This window comes from the organism of the source record quoted next, unplaced genomic scaffold (genome assembly GCF_019419815.1).
Source record: "Pyrus x bretschneideri cultivar Hongxiangsu unplaced genomic scaffold, Pyrus_bretschneideri_v1 Contig17, whole genome shotgun sequence".
Classification (NCBI taxonomy): domain Eukaryota; kingdom Viridiplantae; phylum Streptophyta; class Magnoliopsida; order Rosales; family Rosaceae; genus Pyrus; species Pyrus x bretschneideri.
The window spans coordinates 5,841,031-5,859,483 of NW_025999468.1; the positions used below are offsets into that span (position 1 = coordinate 5,841,031).

At 37.8% G+C, this 18,453-nt stretch overlaps 2 protein-coding genes and 1 pseudogene across 4 annotated transcripts; 2 read left to right on the forward strand and 1 right to left on the reverse strand.

Moving 5' to 3' along the window:
* Positions 1-1,155: 1,155 nt before the first annotated feature.
* On the forward strand, positions 1,156-6,667 carry LOC103968089 (beta-xylosidase/alpha-L-arabinofuranosidase 1). The gene is made up of 6 exons (XM_018642382.2): positions 1,156-2,071; positions 4,108-4,395; positions 4,509-4,678; positions 4,794-5,242; positions 5,354-5,764; positions 5,892-6,667. Exons 1-6 carry the CDS (start codon positions 1,640-1,642, stop codon positions 6,461-6,463), a joined length of 2,322 nt encoding a protein of 773 aa, XP_018497898.2. The 5' UTR covers positions 1,156-1,639; the 3' UTR covers positions 6,464-6,667.
* Positions 6,668-10,868: 4,201 nt separating this feature from the next.
* LOC103968097 (hornerin-like) lies at positions 10,869-15,115 on the forward strand. Of its 3 annotated transcripts, none has more exons than XM_009381434.3 (3): positions 10,869-11,024; positions 12,040-12,265; positions 12,770-15,115. In XM_009381434.3, exon 3 carries the CDS (start codon positions 13,030-13,032, stop codon positions 14,950-14,952), a length of 1,923 nt encoding a protein of 640 aa, XP_009379709.2. In that variant the 5' UTR covers positions 10,869-11,024; positions 12,040-12,265; positions 12,770-13,029; the 3' UTR covers positions 14,953-15,115. The 3 variants fall into 3 exon arrangements, with proteins under 3 accessions (XP_009379709.2, XP_009379717.2, XP_009379725.2); XM_009381442.3 differs by having other exon boundaries at positions 12,040-12,149; XM_009381450.3 differs by lacking the exon at positions 12,040-12,265 and having other exon boundaries at positions 10,871-11,024.
* An 864-nt stretch (positions 15,116-15,979) lies between these two features.
* LOC125476041 lies at positions 15,980-16,771 on the reverse strand (annotated as a pseudogene).
* Positions 16,772-18,453: the final 1,682 nt, after the last annotated feature.

Below are 18,453 nucleotides of genomic sequence, written 5' to 3' on the forward strand. Positions count from 1 at the left end.
TTGAGGATCTTCCAATCACTGGCAAAGAAGCATTGCTGAGTTGCCTCTAACAAACTTAGAGCTTCCTCATCAAAGTATTTTCTCATGCACACAAATTACAAGAAACACAAAAATCACCCCTCATTCTTGGACGACAGATGCCGCTCAAAGTTTTTCACAGCTGCCCTATTATGCATGTGATAATTAAGAAGCAGGTTGAGGTACAACATCAGTGTAATTAATAGTGGGTGGTTGGCGGGTCTCTCTACTCTAAAGAGAGAATGTGGTTGATAGTGGGCTGTTAGCGAGTCTCTCTAAGCCCTAAACCCTTGGTCTCTTCAGACTCACTAGACAAATTCTCTCTTTTACATCATAGGATTTTTCGTTGCTCACTTATATATGTTTCTAGAAGGAAATGTTGTTGACGACCAATTAGCCAATTTAGAGCTATACTCTCTCCTCTACGGTCAAATTTTTGTGGGTTCTGAGCTTACAATTCTGTCCCACCTTCTCTACGTGTGGTTTTATAATTATTTGTTTATATTTGGTGTTTTGCAAGTTCTTACATATTCGTTGGGCTTTGTGATATAGCAATATGTTTACACTATATATAAAGAATAAATTAGTATCAAACTTGTCACTCACAAGATCACTTACAAGTAAAGAAAAATATCACCATAACATAATCCTAAAATTCTTAAAAAGACCCTAAAACGTCCTATTCGATGGATGAAAAGATTGAGAGGCAGCACATTGAGTATTGTGATTTGTAGGGCTGTATCAAGTGCATGACTTACCTTCCTAGGGTTGGCTTGGGTTAGTATAAAGCCGAAATATGATGAACGGGAGAATCTCTCTCACCGGCCGGTTCACGTGAGTGTATGTTACCGAGTATGCCAAAACCGACCCCATTGGCCAATTCTCAATCCCAAACAACGAGCTCAAATTAACCTGCAGCACTACTTTATACAACGTAAGCATCAAACCATATGTCCTATTATCCTCCTACTAGTCCTATCCTATGACTCTCTCTCTCTCTGTCTCTCTCTCTCTCTCTCTCATATTCACATGCATGCATGGGATATATGCTATACAGTATACACTCCCAAAACGCAGAAGCAGAAGACCCAATCCCGAACAGATAGAAAAGGGGAAATCCTTCACGGACTCGGACAAACCCGTCCTACCAAGTCCCAAATAGTAAATACCAGCCTAGCCAGCACCAAAACATGGCACTAGATTCTCTCAAATGGCAAATTTTGCTTCCTGCCACTGCCAGCATGTCATGCACTATTCCATTTAATGGAAGCTGCTATTAGTCCTCCCAATTGCCCTTCACGGGCTGCTAAAAAACAACGTGGTTTTATTTACTTGTACTTTCCTTTTCTTCCCATTGCTTACCTACTTTCTAAATTCTAATTATTTAAAATAACCCACAATATATTCTTTTTATTATATCATTATATATACACACACATGTGTGTGTGTGTGTAACAACCTGCTAGTACGAACCCACAAGCCCATGAGGCATTGAAGGCATAGGAGGCATAAAAGGCATAGGCATGGAGGAAATGCATTAAGGCAACAATAACAACCCTTTTGCTTCTTTGGGAACTTGTTTAAAGAAGCCACCCCATCCCTCCTTTCACAATTACAAACAATGGCTTCCTCTATCATTTGGTTCTCTGTTTTCCTCTGCTCCTTTTTGTTTCAATACTTGTTATTCTTTTCGCCAAATTTTAAGGGTGTTTTAGGCCAATCGTCGCCGGTTTTTGCTTGCGATGTCGCTAGCAACGCAACCCTATCGAGCTTCGCCTTCTGCGACACGTCCTTGGGGGTCGATGCGAGAGTGGCGGACTTGGTTAAGCGGCTGACATTGCCGGAGAAAATCGGGTTTTTGGTGAACAATGCAGGGAGTGTGAGCAGGCTTGGAATTCCCAAATACGAGTGGTGGTCGGAAGCATTACACGGCGTCTCATACGTCGGCCCCGGCACCAAGTTTTCGAGTCTCGTTCCCGGAGCTACCAGCTTCCCTCAGGTCATCCTCACTGCCGCTTCTTTCAATACTTCTCTCTTTGAAGCCATTGGCAGGGTAAGCACGCAAATGACACTACTTAATAACTTCATCTCTTTCACCTTCATTCTGTCAAATTATTTAATAACTTCCATCCCTTTCACCTTCATTCTGTCAAATTATATTCGTGCCATGCAAAACATTGCTAATTATTTGCATCATTTTTCGTTTGCTTTGGATATAATTTTCATTCAAATTTGATGCACACGGTTATTGGTGGCTAAAAAATAACTAATTAGCAATTTTCCGGCACCTGATCAAAGTTCAATCGATTAATCATGAATTTTGTTTTACGTCTTGAATCTTTCACTGCCATTTGTGTCACTGTCATCCTCACCATCATCAATAATCATTACTAATTAGATTAGTGTATTTATTAGTTTGTCTCTTGTTATGGTTGAGTGGATGCGTCTAAACTAAATGTCAAATTGCTTAAACCCGCTAATAAATTGTGACAGAAATATGTATGTAATGTTGTACACATACTTTGTATCCGAAAAATGCTTTTACAGCTGTTGAACAAAGTAGCATCCGTCAGTGGTTTTCCTTTTATATAATGAAATAGGAGAAAAATTGTTAGTGGTAGGGCTGCCCGATAACAGCATCCGCAGGTACCTTTCACAAACATAAGTACTCTATCTTTTTTTGGGTTCACCCAATTAGATTCCGGTCGCACTTGGCGTAAAAGGTGTCCTAGTCAAGTAGTCAAATATCACACCGAAATTTTTCTGTTGAAAAAGAATCTGCGATTGGATCGTAGTTGGAGATTAGTTGTTAGAGATTAGTTCCAAATTGAACAAAAATTGAGGAGGTTAGTTTAATAAATATCATCTGCTTTTACTGCTTCATGAACATGAGAGATTTGACCTTGATTTTTGGAGTTAGTTCTTGGAAAATAATAGTAGTTGCCGAGTTGGTGAGAAAGTTTGATTTTTGGGGTCACAGGTTCCCCAAGTAAGTACACTTTTTAAGGGATTCCAGCTTGCAGATGAAGAAAACGTACTATAAGGGGGTTGAATGGATGATACTGGTACTGGTCGACTGCCTGTGAACATGGATTACTTACTGCATATATAACTTATCACATCTTTTAAAGGGAAAGCGTTCCCCCAAAAATAATAAAACAAAATTAAAAAATTATATCATGTTTTGGACAGTAAACGAGCGGACAAATGATGAACATAATTTAATGAAAAACAAGCTCAATCATTAAGAGAATATATATATATATATATATACACGCATTTTTTTTGTTACAATATAAATATACACATAATTTTTTGTATACTAATTACTTTGTATAATCCAAAATGATAAAGTAGATTATTCGGATGCATAGATCCAAATTTGAGCAAGTATGTGTGTGTGTGTGTGTATTATATAATATATTGAAATAATTGCACATTGACCATTTTGTTTGAATGTGTCACACTTTTTTACTTTTTTTACACAAGGACTTGTCTGGTTGCATTTGGTTCCATTATACAGATGTTTTTCTAATATCCATGAGTTTGGTCGGTGCATTAAATGATCAACTCATTTACTGGTATTGTAAAAATTGAGGGATAGCATCCATAGGATCGAGTTCTATGAAGGTAACCATAAACCAGATCACTAACCCTAAGCTCTAAAGTGAAAATTCTGTACTTAAAACCCTTCAACCCTTCTTAGTAAGGATCTCATTCAACTTTCACAAAAAATAGGACGATAGTACCATCGTAGAGATTATATATTTACTGTATATTGACCATCATATTACTAAAAAAAAAAAAAAAAAAAAAAAAAGAGAGGGTGAAAGGTGAAATGTAAAAGAGGTCTTGCATAGTATATACATCATTCATACAGCGATCATATACCTATTCTGTTTTTACTATCGTAAAAGAGATCCCTACTAAGAAGATGATATACGTATATATATGTACATGGTAAGTCACTTGAACTTTAATGCGTAGAATGATAAACTTGATATATGCTAATATGATTAATTTTGTATTTGTGCAATTACCAATGCCATACATACATGTTACCTAAGCAGCTGTTTTCTGCACGGTCAGGTGGTTTCGACGGAGGCCAGAGCAATGTACAATGTGGGATTGGCAGGACTGACATTTTGGTCACCAAATATTAACATATTTCGAGACCCCAGATGGGGAAGAGGCCAGGAGACTCCGGGTGAAGACCCGGTGCTCTCGAGTAAATACGGATCCGGATATGTTCGAGGCCTTCAACAAACCGACGATGGTGACAAGAATAAGCTTAAGGTTGCTGCATGCTGCAAACATTATACAGCCTACGATGTAGACAATTGGAAAGGGGTTGACAGATACCATTTTAATGCAGTGGTAAAGAAACCAAATTTTCTCAACTTTTTTGAGTGTCGATTCTAATGTACTTGATTTAATTTGCACAAAGTTTTCGTCCCACTAATTTATCTTGTGTTGCTTGTGATTGTTAGGTAACGAAACAAGATCTGGACGACACATTTCAACCGCCATTCAAAAGTTGTGTTATCGATGGCAATGTCGCGAGTGTCATGTGTTCTTACAACCAGGTTAATGGGATACCAACCTGTGCAGACCCCGACCTTCTTGCTGGAGTTATCCGAGGCGAATGGAAACTAAATGGGTACGTATTATTTCGGTTGTATGATTGTTAATGTTACTGTGGATGGTTGAGAATATATAGGTGTTGAAGTTGAAGTTACATAAGTAACATTGGATTGGATTGGATACTGGTGCAGATACATTGTTACGGATTGTGATTCAATAGATGTGTACTACAAGCAGCAACACTACACAAAAACACCAGAGGAAGCTGCAGCTAAGGCTATATTGGCAGGGTTGGATCTCAACTGCGGATCTTTCCTCGGACAATACACGCCAGGTGCAGTCCAAGCAGGACTTGTGAAGGAGGCCGACATTGACAGGGCCATCTCCAACAATTTTGCTACTTTGATGCGTCTAGGCTTCTTTGATGGTGATCCCAGCGACAAACCCTATGGAAAGCTTGGCCCAAAAGATGTGTGTACCTCAGAGAACCAGGAGCTAGCCCGTGAAACCGCCAGGCAAGGGATAGTACTGCTAAAAAACAGTCCGGGATCACTGCCTCTGTCTCCCACGGCCATCCAATCCTTGGCAGTCATTGGTCCCAATGCCAATGTCCAAAAGACAATGATCGGAAACTACGAAGGTACCAATACGTACGCAATGCATGATAAATTAAACTAATTTTCTAGTTTGTATCAAACGAAACTACAACTACATTGCCTTTAAGTTATTGTTCTGAATTACAATTTTGCAGGCACGCCGTGCAAGTATACAACTATTCTGCAAGGCTTAAGTGCCTCAGTTACAACGAATTATGTTGCCGGCTGCGCCAATGTGGCTTGCGGTACTGCGCAGGTAGATGATGCTACCAAGATAGCAGCCTCAGCAGATGCAACTATACTTGTCATGGGTGCAGATCAATCGATTGAGAGAGAGAGTCTTGACAGGATTGACCTGCTTCTTCCGGGACAGCAAACACTCCTCGTAACAGAAGTTGCAAAGGCAGCAAAAGGCCCAGTAATCCTTGTCATAATGTCTGGCGGAGGGTTCGACATTACATTCGCCAAAAACGATACTAAAATTACAAGCATACTTTGGGTTGGTTACCCCGGCGAAGCTGGTGGAGCTGCGGTAGCTGATGTAGTTTTTGGTCAATATAATCCAAGTAAGCTAGCTATATATAGTCCTTATTTTCTTAATATTTCAAAATTTGCACTGCTCATATATAGTTATATAATTATATACCCTAATCGTAACTAGCTAAATGACATATATGATATTTATTGTTGCAGGCGGGAGACTACCTATGACATGGTATCCACAATCGTATGTGGACAAGGTTCCAATGACAAACATGAACATGAGACCGGATCCTTCGAACGGTTACCCTGGCCGGACTTACAGATTTTACACTGGTGAAACCGTTTACTCCTTTGGAGACGGACTAGGCTACTCTGCCTTCAATCACAAACTAGTTCGAGCGCCTAAGCTGGTATCGATTCCCTTAGAAGAGGGTCATGTATGTCACTCGTCAAGCTGCAAGTCACTTGACGTTGTGGAAGAAAGATGCGAAAACCTAGCTTTTGATATACATTTGGGGGTGAAGAACATGGGAAGGATGAGTGGAAGTCATACGGTGATGTTGTTTTCGAGTCCTCCAGCAGTGCACAAGTCGCCGCAGAAGCACTTGTTGGGTTTTGAGAAGGTGTTCGTGAGTGCTAAGAGAGAAGCATTGGTTAAGTTCAACGTGGATGTTTGCAAGCACCTGAGTGTGGTCGATGAGCTTGGAAACAGAAAGGTTGCTTTGGGAGAGCATGTGCTTCATGTGGGAAGCTTGAAACACTCTTTCAGCGTTAGGATTTGATACAAGTTTTCAACTCCTCTCTGCTGCTGTAATTCTTTTCAGTGTCTTCTCAATCATTTTCCGTGAGGAGAGATAGAGATAGCGGAATGGAAAATTTTGAGCAATGAATAAGTTGGGAGAGTTGTCAAAATTCTCTCAAATCTTGTTCAAAATCAAAGAATTACTAATTTGAAAAATGAAATCAAGTATTGGGTTTATCTTCAATTATTTTTCTTTGCCTTGCAATATTTCTTTGGATAAGAACAAATTCGCAAAAAAAAAATTAGAATTCCGCTACAATGCTACGTATTATTAAATGTAGAGCAGTTAATACATTAGACCCCAGCCAATGTCACAAGGCCTGTCACTTAAAGTTGGGCTTGCTACTCAATTAGGATCTTGCTTTTGATATTTTAATTTAGAATGTGGTTTGGTTGGTGTGTGGGGATAAGGGGGATCTAACAAGATCATCACACATCACTTAACTAGGCTTAGGTCAAATAAGCAATAGTTTTAGGCCTCTTTTGGTATGAGGATTGAATTGGGAATGAGACTTCTCTAACTTAAAGGAGATGTTGAGTGGAGAAATGAAAACATGATGTCTAACTGAAGGGTAGAATATGGATTACTCATGAAGAAAATTTATTTGTCTCGATCCTTTCCAAAATCGTAAGATTAAAAGGCATGAGTTCCTTTCATGCATAAGCCTTTTCTAATCCCATCTAAATGAAAAATCATTCAGTTTTACCTTCAATATGCCTTGAAATAAGGAAATTATCTATTACGGTCTAGCTTTACATACCAAACGAGCTCTTACTATCCTTTTATTTTATTTTCTCTACACTTTACAAAGAACTATTTTAATGAGATACATATTAAATTTAACTTGTGAAAAGTCATTCATTTATTCCATCCTTAAAATTAGATTTTTGGGCTAATTACATTTTACACTCTTAATGAATTTCTACTTTTTTAAATTTTATGGATCATGCTATAAGTACTTGAACTTGCGTACGTAGTGTATGTATATGTGACTAAATCTAGAATTCGATACTTGCCTCTAATGTTTGAGTATGAAGCTTGGTGGTGGCATATGAAACCCTAGTGCTTATTGCTTATCTTTCCTTGTTTATTTAGTTTCGATTTTGTTCTTGTTGCCTTGTTAATTTTCAAAATTCATTTGCTAACTTTTCCATGTTCGTCACTCGACTATGTTGATGGTTCTTACCGTCTATTGTCATGTTATTAATTTCTTACGTTTTATTTATTTATTTATCTTTGTGTCTTTAATCGATTAGTATTAAGTTGTAATCATGATGTAGAATAAAATCGGTGCTTTAGATGAGGAAAAATTAAAAGAAGGAAGCAACTTTTAATCAAGAAAAGTGATTGGAGAATTGGTAATTTATGGGTTAAAAAGTTATTCATTGCTAGCATATTCGGAAGTAAATGTTTTGGACTTTTCAGGTTGTTCAGATTAACGTACATTTTGTTTGACTTGTCAGTTTTGGTACCATTATATATGGATTCGAGGAAAACGACGAGATCTACAAGTCTTGTGTTTGACAAGAAGCCTAGTCAGAATTTGGCTGAATTTCAGTTTTTACTAGCCTAAAACAAGATTTTAATATTTTAACATCTTTTTTGATATTTTGTTATTTGTTTATTTATTTTTTCTATCTGGTGCTAGGGTTTATTAAGATTATTAAACAACTTTTAGAGTTGCATTTTGTTCATCTTATCATATTATTAATCAAAATTCGAAAGTTTTTCTCGATTCTATGGCGTTTGAAAAATCTATTCAAAGATAACTATTCGTACTTTCCTTTATTTATAACTTCCGTAGCGTCGCATCAATCCCAGGAGTAACAACCTGTACTTACATAAACTATAATATGGTGTGATTCAAAGCAGTTACAAGCTATTCAATTTAAATTTTAGTTAGCCTACTTAGGGTGTCCTAAAGCGACACAAGATTACCCAAGGAAATATAAAACTTAGACCTACCATATGTTACTATTAATGAGATGTCTCTCCATCTTATGAATGCATGCTAACATATAATAAACCTGATTTTGTGGTCATTTCTGATTAAACAAAGGTGTTGGTTGGGAACAGAAAATGACAAGGAAACATCCAACCTATTGAACAACCCAGGTAAGGTTAAGTTGCTAATCATGATTAGCATAGAAAACAAGCTAGTGAATGAAATGATCAAGTTGTCTAATGTCGAAAGTCAACAGATCCGTATCAACCAATGAACTTGTTTTTTCTGATAAAGAAAAGAAGAAATAATACTAATTCTAATAATGTGACACGGAGCTATGCGATGTTTGCTTAAAGAACTTAGTGATCGTTTGATAATCATTTTATTTTCATTTTTTACTTTTTTGAAAACTTAGTATTGAAATATTGTTTGGTAACTATTTAAAAAAAAAAAAGAAAAAAAAAACTAAAACCAAAATGTGAAAAATTAGTGCCAAATTTTAAAAACTCGGTGCCAAAGTTGTTGTTACTAAATAAGAATTTAGTTTTCAAAAAAAGTGAAAAGATCCCTACCAATACTCATTCTAATCTGAGATCATTTAGTCATATAAATGTATCAATTGAATCAACGTTATATGTACCAAGTAGCTATTAATAATGAGCAGTTGATTTATCTGATACATTTGGATGACTAAATAATCTCGATCTCGAAAGAATTTTTGTAAGGACAATCTTTAAATGAAGATTAAAAAGTTGAGCGGCTTCCAATTATAAATTTTCTAGGATGAAGTTACATTATTTTCAAGTGGGAAAATGAGCCCATATCCCAGAGGGGAAATTCAAGCATTATCCATACATAAACACTAAAAGAGAAATTTATACATGTCCTTGTATTACTAGCACGTAAAGTTATTGTAGAGGTGTATCCATGCAATACAAATTATTTTTACACAACACTAGTACACCGTTAATATGGCGCCTAATAGTAGTAAAATAAAGACGCGTAAATTTTTATCTACATAACCTTATTTTACTAATATGAACTCATGTGACGGTCGATTCGTGCCATTTAAGTTTTTGTTAATAATAGGCCAAGACAACTTAAGCACAACCAGACAAAGCACAGAGTGTCACACGTGCCCTAAATGCTGCACACTTTCCAATGAAACCAACGTAGTTGGGATCGAATCAGCATAGGGAACTGAACTATTATGGGAAGTGCTGGCCAATAGGACGACGACGCGTGTGAATGTTGTTAGATTCCAAGAATTGCAGTTGAGGACGTCTGCAGCAAACTGGCAATGAAGCCACCAGAAAACGCTCAATTAAATCTCATTCGTTTAACCAAATCGAGGGACAATTTTGTCAAAATACATTTACAGAGTGGAACCTATGGACGATTGTTGTGATTAGAATTAAAGTATTTGTGTGATTAGCCACTCAGTACTACGGTCTGATGATATTTTTTTTTCATTTAGAAATAAAATGCCTTATTTTCAAATCTCGTGGATGACGAATTCGATATCAAGCTAGACTGTCCATTTTGGGACTTTGCCGAACTCTCCCTCCTCTTAATGTAAAAATGTCAATGTACTAAAAAAAGTATTTGTGTGATTATATAAATTCAAATATACTGTATTTAAGTTTTTTTATATAATCGATAAGATATTAGACTTTCTTACTTGTATGAGAAGTAAGTTCATTATGTTTACGATAAGTATTTCCCCTATTACTCTCTTTTCTCTCTATGCCATAACACTCCACTTTCTCATTAGATTATTTTGTTACAAACCCGTTCACAATTTTCATCATTGCAATCTATGTCACTTCTAAGACATGAATTCAAGTTTCGATTTGTTTTCAGACTTGATTGCATGAAACATTTACCACGAGGCACGCCGCCAAACTGAGCCGAGAAGCCAAGCCGCTTCAGTCCAAATCCCAAGTCGAAATGATGCCACCGCGTCAATCCTTCCACAAACTTGGACTACTGCCTGAGCTTGCCTCCTATTGATCCAGCCATCACCTTCACCATTAAGCCACACGCTCCCATAATCCATTATATTTTTGTAAAATTTACTCTTTTCACTTATATTATGATACTTACTGTAGTATTATAGACTGGACGGAAAAAATCTCTCCAACTTTAGGAACGGCGACGTGGTTTTGCCCAAAACTACTGGCGAAAAGCCACACTACTTGGTTGTGGGCGAGAGGGCAATGTTGACTTTTCAGGAGCCGTCGTTTTCAAGGAAAAGTATATGGGTCGTCCCAGGCAATTAGGAAGCGCCACGCTCCCGAGTCCCGACAGTTGTGACCCTAAAGGCTATTTCTGGTATTTCACCAAGTAAATAAAATTACAAAATAAATTAAAATATAGGAAATGAAGAAAAATACAGAACTGGAGAGCCGTCTGAATAAATAAATAAAATAAAATAATAGTGCCGACATTATTTGAAAATACCTAATTGCAATTGGCACTCTGGTTGTTTCATATTTTATTTTTTTAGTTGGAAGAAAAATTGGGATGCATCTTCTCCCGCAGCTGCCCAGATGCGCCATTTCTCTCCAAATTTCCTTTGAATTTGTCACCAAGGTAATTACATCTGCCTCCTACTGCTGAATTGCTCATGTATTTCTTCATCTCCCTGCGTTTCTTTCAATTTTTTTCACTGTAGAAAATTGGGTTTTGGCTTTGAGTAATTGATGGATGATCATATAGTTACCATCTGTTTTGTTTATTTGATGGTTTTGGAGATTATGGAGTTAATTTCTGTTTGTTTGACTTACTGGGTATTTTTCTAAATTAATTTTTGTTGTAGATCTTGTAATTTTTATTAAGGATTTGCTAGTTTGTACAGCTAGTTTTGTGAAGGAAGGAGAGTAATAAATCTGAATTAGGTAAGATATTTGGATGTTGAAATTATATTATGGATGTTGACTAAGATATTGAATGGAAGTGATTTCAAACAAGTAACAACTAGAGCCAGGAATTCAATTTAAAGAATTCAACTCGATCGGAATAGAGTCTGGAAAGTTTGAATGACATGTACTAAAAGAAATATATTGCATCTGGAATTGACACTCGCTAGGCATAGTATTTGGAGCTAAAGGATGACTTGGCCCAAAACCAAATGCAGTAGCGTTCTAGGATTCATACAACCGAACTCACTTAGTGGGATAAGGCTTTGTTGTTGTTATCGTTGTTTGTTGCTGTTGCTGGAATTGGTACTTGCTAACATGATAAATTGGAGAAATACCGACGATTAATATGATACCAAATAAGTATCAGTTAAGAGTTATTAGAATTGAATTGAAGTCAATGTTTAGTTGTTCCAAAGGATGAATTCGTAGTACAGATAAAAATTGAATAGAACTTGTATCCGTATGAAAATTTAATTATGTTTGAGGTTGCGTAACCACTGAGTATGGGGATTGTGTCTCTGGAGTGACAACGAGTAGGTACTGAGAAGATGCTCTGATTTTGTCGAAATCCTATGGTTGCCAGGGAACTCTAGAAAAACCTTGATCTGCTACTTGTTTAGTTTAAACTTTGGTGTTTTGGGTTTAAGATTATTGACATTGAGTTATTTTTCTGTTCTTTTTTGAAGGTTGCTGTTTTCCTTAGGCAAATCAAAACAAACCTGATACAGTTGTCAGGGCTTGGAAGTGCTTTGTTCTTGTCAAACTCTGTTGCATCATGGCGAAAAATTTAACAACAGTTAACTCATCTATGCTTTATAAGTATTGGGTTATAAATGTCAAATTTATGTTATTGAGTTGTGCGATCTCCTGTTGCTGCTGCACCTTTGGATCATGGGTTCAGGGTTACAAGTTGTGAGTTTATATCGGGAATTTAGTTTCTTATTTTTTGGAAAATTTATATGTATTGGCATTTTAGATTGGATGTTTCCAAATTTTTTATACTTAGTTTGCTGGTTTGCAGAAAACTTTTGTCATTCAAATTCTTTCCAAGCTCAATGCATTTTCCAATTTTGAGTTTCTCCAAATTTTTCATTCTTTTGGCTAATACATGGAAAACTAGATACTGTTTGTCATACTCTGCACTTCAGTTAGATTCATACTCTCTTGCTTCTACTTATTATCCTGTCACATATTATCAGAATGTGTCATATTGGATTTTCTGAAAACTTTGTTTCTTCCTCTTGAATTGACGTTGGCCATAACCTAGAATATTTTCCTTTGTTTTTTTTTTTCTTTTAGAACTAAATTCCTGCAGTGGATTTGCATGACATTGTTTTATCTTTCCAGTTTATATCATTACCATCAGTTGGGTTTATTCATTAATTCAGTTGTGTTTTCTGTTTCCTCTTACTTCAGGGTTAATGAAGCTAAATGATTTTACAGCAGGGAGCACAACAAGCTCCAACGATCTCTGCACGCCAATATTAACTATTCTTATAAAGGGGTTCTATCCAAGGAACGTAGTCAGATTTTTTCAAAGTGAGATTTTATTGATTGGGGTGCTGGGGGTTGCGCATTAGCTTCTACTTCGTTTATTTCCATTGTGTTGACTTGGTAATTGTATGTGGTAAAGAGTGATCTGTTACTTGTGTCTCTTAGCGCCCAGTTTTGAGAAAATGGATTTGAACAAGAAGAGTATACTATTTTCTCATGATGGTCAGTTCACAAAAAATGACCACTTTGGTGATACTGCTCTATGCTTGAATAGTCCTGGCTCCGGTGGAAGCAACACACCCAGGTATAGGTGTAGAGAAAGCAATTTTAGGGTCAACTGTTCCAGTGCTCCCGATGATGGCTGTAAGTTGGTACTTGGATTGGGCCCGACACCGAGTGCATACTGCGATGATTATTACAATTTTGGACCCCCAAAGAATAGAGGATCAACCACTGCATTATCTCAGGGATTTGCTTCTGATGGTGATTCAATCCTTCAACTCGGTCTTTCTGGTGGGACTCTTGAAGCTTCAACCGTGCTTGATTTTTCAATTTCGGGAGAGACTGATGTTAATATTACTCGTGTATCTTCTGAAGATAATCAACTGCCAATTCCACTTGTTGATGAGGGTTCTACTTCGTCCAGGAAATCAGGTGGTTATATGCCGTCACTTCTTTTTGCTCCTAGGAGTGACAGTGTCAATCTTTCTCTGCACAGTAAAGAACTTTTAAACCTCAGGGACAAATGCCAGCTAACTGAGCTAAGGCATGAACCTTCTGTTACAACAGATTACTCAACAGAATCAATATCCGAGCAGACAACTACAGGGACATCTTCAGACAACCGAATTAGCAGTCTAAAAAAATGCAAATTTTTTGGCTGTAGAAAGGGAGCACGAGGGGCATCAGGTCTTTGTATTGGTCATGGGGGCGGACAGAGATGCCAAAAACCTGGGTGCAAGAACGGTGCTGAGAGCCGAACGGCGTACTGCAAGGCACATGGTGGAGGGAAGAGGTGTCAACACTTGGGGTGCACTAAAAGTGCTGAGGGGAAAACAGAGTACTGCATAGCTCATGGTGGTGGCAAAAGATGTGGCTATCCAGGTGGATGTACCAAGGCTGCACGAGGAAAATCAGGGCTTTGTATCAGACATGGGGGAGGGAAAAGGTGTAAGGTGGATGGCTGCACTCGTAGTGCTGAAGGACAGGCTGGTTTGTGCATCTCGCATGGAGGTGGTCGCCGTTGCCAGCACGAGGCATGTGCAAAGGGGGCACAAGGGAGCACTATGTACTGCAAGGCACATGGTGGTGGAAAGCGTTGCATATTTCAAGGGTGCACCAAGGGTGCCGAAGGAAGCACACCACTCTGCAAGGGACATGGTGGGGGGAAGCGCTGTCTCTTTGATGGTGGTGGGATTTGCCCTAAGAGCGTACATGGAGGCACTAATTTCTGCGTTGCTCATGGTGGCGGAAAGAGGTGTTCTGTGCCAGGCTGCACAAGAAGTGCCCGTGGCCGCACTGATTGTTGTGTTAGGCATGGTGGAGGTAAGCGTTGTAAGTTTGATAACTGTGGAAAAAGTGCCCAGGGGAGCACAGACTTCTGCAAGGCCCATGGTGGGGGAAAGCGATGCACTTGGGGAGAGGGTAAATGTGAAAAATTCGCCAGGGGCAAGAGTGGTTTATGTGCCGCTCATAGCAGTATGGTTCAGGACCGGGGGATAGATAAGGCAGGTCTCATTGGACCAGGACTTTTCCATGGGCTTGTATCTGCGGCTTCAACTGCAGGGAGCAGCTTTGACAACAATCATTCTTCTTCAGGAACCAGTGCCATTTCTGACAGCATGGATTCGCTGGAAAAGCCCGAAAAAACACATCTCATACCCTCGCAGGTATTGGTTCCTCTATCGATGAAGTCTTCATCATCCTATTCACATTTCTCGAGTTCTGAGAAGCCTGAGGAGGGAAGAGATGGGTATGGCGTCGGTGTTGGCAGTTGTAGCGGGATAAAGAGCTTTGAGTTCAAAATCCCGGAAGGGAGAGTCCACGGAGGACCTCTCATGTCGCTATTTGGTGGAGATCTGAAAAATGCTATCGATGGTGTTTGAGTGGTAATGTTGTGTCTTAATGTCTAGATTTATTAGGATATTTTGGTGGAATTGTATATAGCTTTGCCTCCTGTTCAAAGACTTGTATATAATTTGTGTGTTTTACTGTAATGCTATGGATATTTGTTCTGGTTTGTTGTTATTCTGATGAGTGTTTAGATTAGTGTGGTGCATGTTTTAAATCTGTAGGCTTAAAACTCAGCTCAGTTTCTTTTCTTTCTTTATCCCGAGCTGACATACAATAACTGAAAGTCTCGTTTGGTGTCGAAGATTGAATTAGATTGGATTGAAGGAAAGAAGTAGATGCAATGTGATGTTGAAAGAAAGAAGTTGATGCGACTTTCAATTTTGTATGGATTAGTTGCAAGGGAAGCTTTTTTGTTCCAATTTTGCCTGTTTTGTGGGGATTGAGAGGGAGGAGTCTTCTATTTATGACTAATTCATCTTTTAATTTCAACTTCACAAAATTTGAAAGTTGAAATTAATATCTTCATCTAGCTATACGTCAATCTAGTGAGTTATCTAATCCAATCCATTTCTAGACATCAAACGAGAAATGTTGGAACCAAATTCGTGCACAACCGTTGGTATACGAACAATTGCTGGAATCCCATGAACATCAGAGAATAGGGGGATATTTTGTGTGGTGTGATTGGATCCCAGGAATGATTGCCTACATATCTCCACATTGAAGAGGAAGAATCAAATCACGTGTAGTTCCATGTATGAGCATGTAGAGATGTGTTGAATATGACGTGTATTATCTCGAGATATGAGAATTGTGTTGGATTAGATATTTGATCCCCCTTTTGAGCCCTAGAGCGACGTATTTATAGTGTTAAATGAGAATCCTTACAATGATGGAAATCCGCAACTCCTTGCATTCGTCCTGCAAGTAGCACAATTGAATTCCACAATACTCTTATGGACAGAAATTTCTGATCAAAATTATTATTACCACAGCAACAAACCGATCTGTGTATTTCCAGAATTGCGAATGACAAAATATTTATAGCTCAAATGTTGGTCACGACGAAAAGTTAACAGTATGCAATATCCAGACGAGCCTGGATGCTGCTAACAAACAATTACCTTCAACTCGTAAAAGCTACGGAGAATTTGTCAGACGAAGCCTGGCGTCATTTTTCACTCTCACAAAAGTCTCCGGTAGCTTGCTTTCGGAGTTTTCAGGCTGCTTTAAGAACTCCTCCACTAAACTCCTCCTGAAGTAGACAAACTTCATATTCTCGGGAACTATGGATGCAAAACAACTTCTCTGGACGCGAGGACTCGCTTCCTTTTCAATAGACGCGATACCTGAGCTCACTCTTCGCTTCTTGCTTGCTGTCATTGTATCTTTCTTCTTGTCTTCCAGCTCACTATCATTTTCATCCGACATAACCAAGTTCTCGGCCATATGTTCCTCCGAAAGACCATAGATTTTTATCCTAAACAAATATGATCGTCTCCACATCAAACTGCGACAATTGTTTCGTTGTATCTGTACCAATTGATTGGAGGAACTCGATGAGAGCGTTGGATGCCCATCCGATATATTCTTGTGCCCTTCTTTCTCCCATCGGTCTCTGAAATTCTGTGTCCGAAGTGTCACTGTTAGATATAAGTTCACTAGCTTCTTCAGTCTCGCCAACTCTTGCTGAATCAAACCTGCATGTTTTATTTTCTCCCCTCTTTAACAGTAAATCTGCAGAATCTTTGAAGTCTATATTTTCGTTTACGATTTCCCAATGTTCTTTAAATAGGCATTCAAATGTATCTCGATCCTCCAAGTTTATTTTTCTTGAAATTCAACAACCATACAACCGAAAAACGAAACATAGATAATTAAACCATGATGAACATGTTTAATCAAGAGACTGAAACTGAAATAATAGATGAATTTTATGCTTTCTGTGGCTTTTAGTTCAAGGCTTTTGTCATTAATTTTACGCAGAACATTACAACAAATCGTAAGGATTTCCTATTTGCATTAACAACTAAACAGTCACAGATCTCAATCATAAGAAAATTTCCAAATGATGTGAAGAAAAAAAGGTTCAGATCAGGTGAAAATTTATACCTATGGTTATTAAAAACTATGATGCGAGAAATTCTTCCAGATGAATTGTACACAAGCCTACACTCCCCTCTCACTCTCCAGGAACAATTCTGATGAGAGAAAATATACAATGCTTTCGGATTGCACAAGAAAATGAAAAATGTTTTTGGGAGTTCTGAGAAGGTTTCTTTTCTGTATTATAACACATGCACATCACATTTATTGTCTGACTACATTCCACATGTATTATATGTCGTATAATTCGTGTTCTACTCATTAGATACACATCAAAATGTGATTAACTCAATACTGCTTTCCCTTTTCATGTTTCTTTATGTTTAAATATTTACCAAGTATAAATCATGTATGGTATACGATTTAAACTTGGTAAATAATAAAACAAGAAAAGGAAAAGTGAAAGCAGTATAAATAGAGTTAATCACATTTGGCATGTATCTATTAATCAGAACGCAAATTTTACAATATATAATACACGTAGGATGAAGTCAGACAATAAATGTGATGTGCACACATTACAATACTAAAAGTAAACCTTCTCAGAACTCCAAAAACCTTTGTCGTTTTCTTGTGCAAACTGAAAGTATTGTATATTTATCCAAGTTGTTCCCGAAGAGTGGGAGGGGAGTATAGGCTTGTCTGCAATTCATCTGGAAGAATTTCTCTCATTGTAGTTTTTACCTAAGGTATAAATTTTCGCCTGATCTGGACTTTTTTTCTTTCACACATTTGAAAATTTCTTATGACATTTAGATGTATATGACAGTTCTGTTGTTAATGCAGATAGATGGAAAAGGAATTTCAAGAAAGCATCTATCCAGAACGAGCTCCAAACACTCCTTGGAAAATCCTTTGTTCCCTCTCCTCTAACCTGTGTAAACTTAGAACCGCTTACGCAATGTCGACATACTGAATTCGGAAAACAGAAGCAGTAAAACTTTGGGGTACCAAGGCACAATGCACAAGAATGCTTCCCTGAAACATACAACTGCATCATCTTTCAAACTTAAGACATAAATTCTCCAGTTTTCTGCAAATATGAAGATAAAAGTCTTTTTTTTGGAAGTGCTTAATCGTGTGCATTTCTGTGACGGGAAATTTTCCGACAAAAAAAATGAGTTTATACCTTCCAAAATGTTAAGAACTCTTTCAAAGATAAAGGACCAAATCAACCAACCATGATCAGATATCCGAATGAAGTAGATGAACAGCTAGAACATTCAAATTAAAAGACACTACAAGAATTTCTACCATACGGAGCCTCCTTATAGGGGATTTGGAAGACGAATGAAGAAAGTTGAGGTTTCACCCTAAAACCAATTGGCAATATGAAGAGTAGTTCAATTACTTCTAGTACATGCAAGGTCTCTTCCTTCCTCGAGGTGGGATTAACACTCTCAACAACAAGCACTAATGAGTGCTCC

Coding starts and splice junctions, on each gene's coding strand:
- LOC103968097 (XM_009381434.3), top strand. CDS start 13,030: ATGGATTTGAACAAGAAGAGTATACTATTTTCTCATGATGGTCAGTTC.
- LOC103968089 (XM_018642382.2), top strand. CDS start 1,640: ATGGCTTCCTCTATCATTTGGTTCTCTGTTTTCCTCTGCTCCTTTTTG. Junction 2,072..4,107: donor TCTTTGAAGCCATTGGCAGG/GTAAGCACGCAA, acceptor CTGCACGGTCAG/GTGGTTTCGACGGAGGCCAG. Junction 5,765..5,891: donor TTTTGGTCAATATAATCCAA/GTAAGCTAGCTA, acceptor TTATTGTTGCAG/GCGGGAGACTACCTATGACA.